The sequence below is a fragment of the Dipodomys ordii genome, unplaced genomic scaffold (assembly GCF_000151885.1).
Source record: "Dipodomys ordii isolate 6190 unplaced genomic scaffold, Dord_2.0 Scaffold184, whole genome shotgun sequence".
NCBI lineage: Eukaryota > Metazoa > Chordata > Mammalia > Rodentia > Heteromyidae > Dipodomys > Dipodomys ordii.
In genome coordinates this window covers 295,547-296,717 of record NW_012267400.1, presented here as the reverse complement: position 1 = coordinate 296,717, position 1,171 = coordinate 295,547, and the positions used below count along the sequence as shown (strand labels likewise).

The following is a 1,171-nucleotide window of genomic DNA, read 5'->3' as shown; positions in this document are numbered from 1 at the left end:
GTTCAGGTTCAGGAACTGCAGGGCCAGCGGCAAGAGGAGGCCATGAAGGCTGAGAAATGGTTGTTTGAGTGCCGAAACCTGGAGGAGAAGTATGAGTCATTGACCAAGGAGAAGGAGGTGAGGCTGGGTGCCACGGCGCAGGCTGCTCCCTGCATGTGCTGGGGGGCCAGGCCGGCCTCCCATGGCATCCGTGGCGTCCTGTTTCTGCAGCGGCTATTGGCGGAGAGGGACTCGCTGCGGGAGGCCAATGAGGAGCTGCGCTGCGCCCAGCTGCAGCCCAGGGGCTTCACTCAGGCTGGTGAGCTGGAGGCACATGGAGACCAGCCCCTGGGGCCGAACATGATGATCCTTTCAAAGAGAGCCCCTCGGTGCGGGGCCTGGGGGTGCATACAGACCTGAAGACGTCTCTCACATTCTCTAGATTCTTCACTGGACCCTAGACCATCTGGCCTGGAAAACTTGGCTGCTGAGATCCTGCCTGCGGAACTCAGGTATGGAAGTCACTCGGAACTCTGGACTCACCACCCCAGCTGGGGACCCCCCTCCTGCCTCCCCTCCCCTATCCATCCCCTACCTTTTGTTCTCAGTCAGGTATCCACCTACCAGTAGTAGCCTTGGTTCCATGGTGTAGGCCTCAGGGGGTAGCTGGGTGGCAGTTAGGTTCACCCATTCCTAATTCTGCTCATTGTCAATCCACCATCCATCTTCTGTACACAAAGTAGGTCCAGCCCACCTGGCTTCATTCCACGTGCTCTAGTCCTAACCACTTTATTGCTATTGTGTGTGTGTAGTAGTAGGTATTGGGGCTTGAACTCAGGGAATAGGTGCAATTCCTTAGCTTTTCTCTTCAAGCTCCATTTCTGGCTTTTTCCTGGTCCTTTGGAGACAAGAGCTTCACAGAACTTTCCTGCCTGGGCAGGCTTCAGCTAGGATTGTGAGCATGCACCACCAGGGTCTCCCCTTCCTCGAGTCTTTATTTAAGCCCCTTCCGGGATTTGGCCCCAGTGTACATTAGCCTGGTTAACTCCCCCACCCTAATTCTTTTTCTTTTTCTTTTCTTTTTTTTTCTTTTTTATTGTTAAGATACTATACAGAGGGTTACAGTTACATGAGTAAGGTAATGAGTACACTTCCTATTGAGCATTGTTACCCCCTCCATTGTTTTCCCCCT

The 1,171-nt window shown here is 53.5% G+C and overlaps 1 protein-coding gene across 2 annotated transcripts in view; it reads left to right on the top strand.

The window, feature by feature from the left end:
• The window catches only part of Hook2 (hook microtubule-tethering protein 2), a 12,302-nt gene that overhangs the window by 6,285 nt on the left and 4,846 nt on the right, over nt 1-1,171 (top strand). For both annotated transcript variants that reach the window (XM_013034205.1, XM_013034203.1), the window contains exons 12-14: nt 7-117; nt 211-298; nt 422-491. In XM_013034205.1, the coding sequence (XP_012889659.1) occupies nt 7-117; nt 211-298; nt 422-491 (269 nt within the window). The remainder of the gene's footprint in view (nt 1-6; nt 118-210; nt 299-421; nt 492-1,171) is intronic.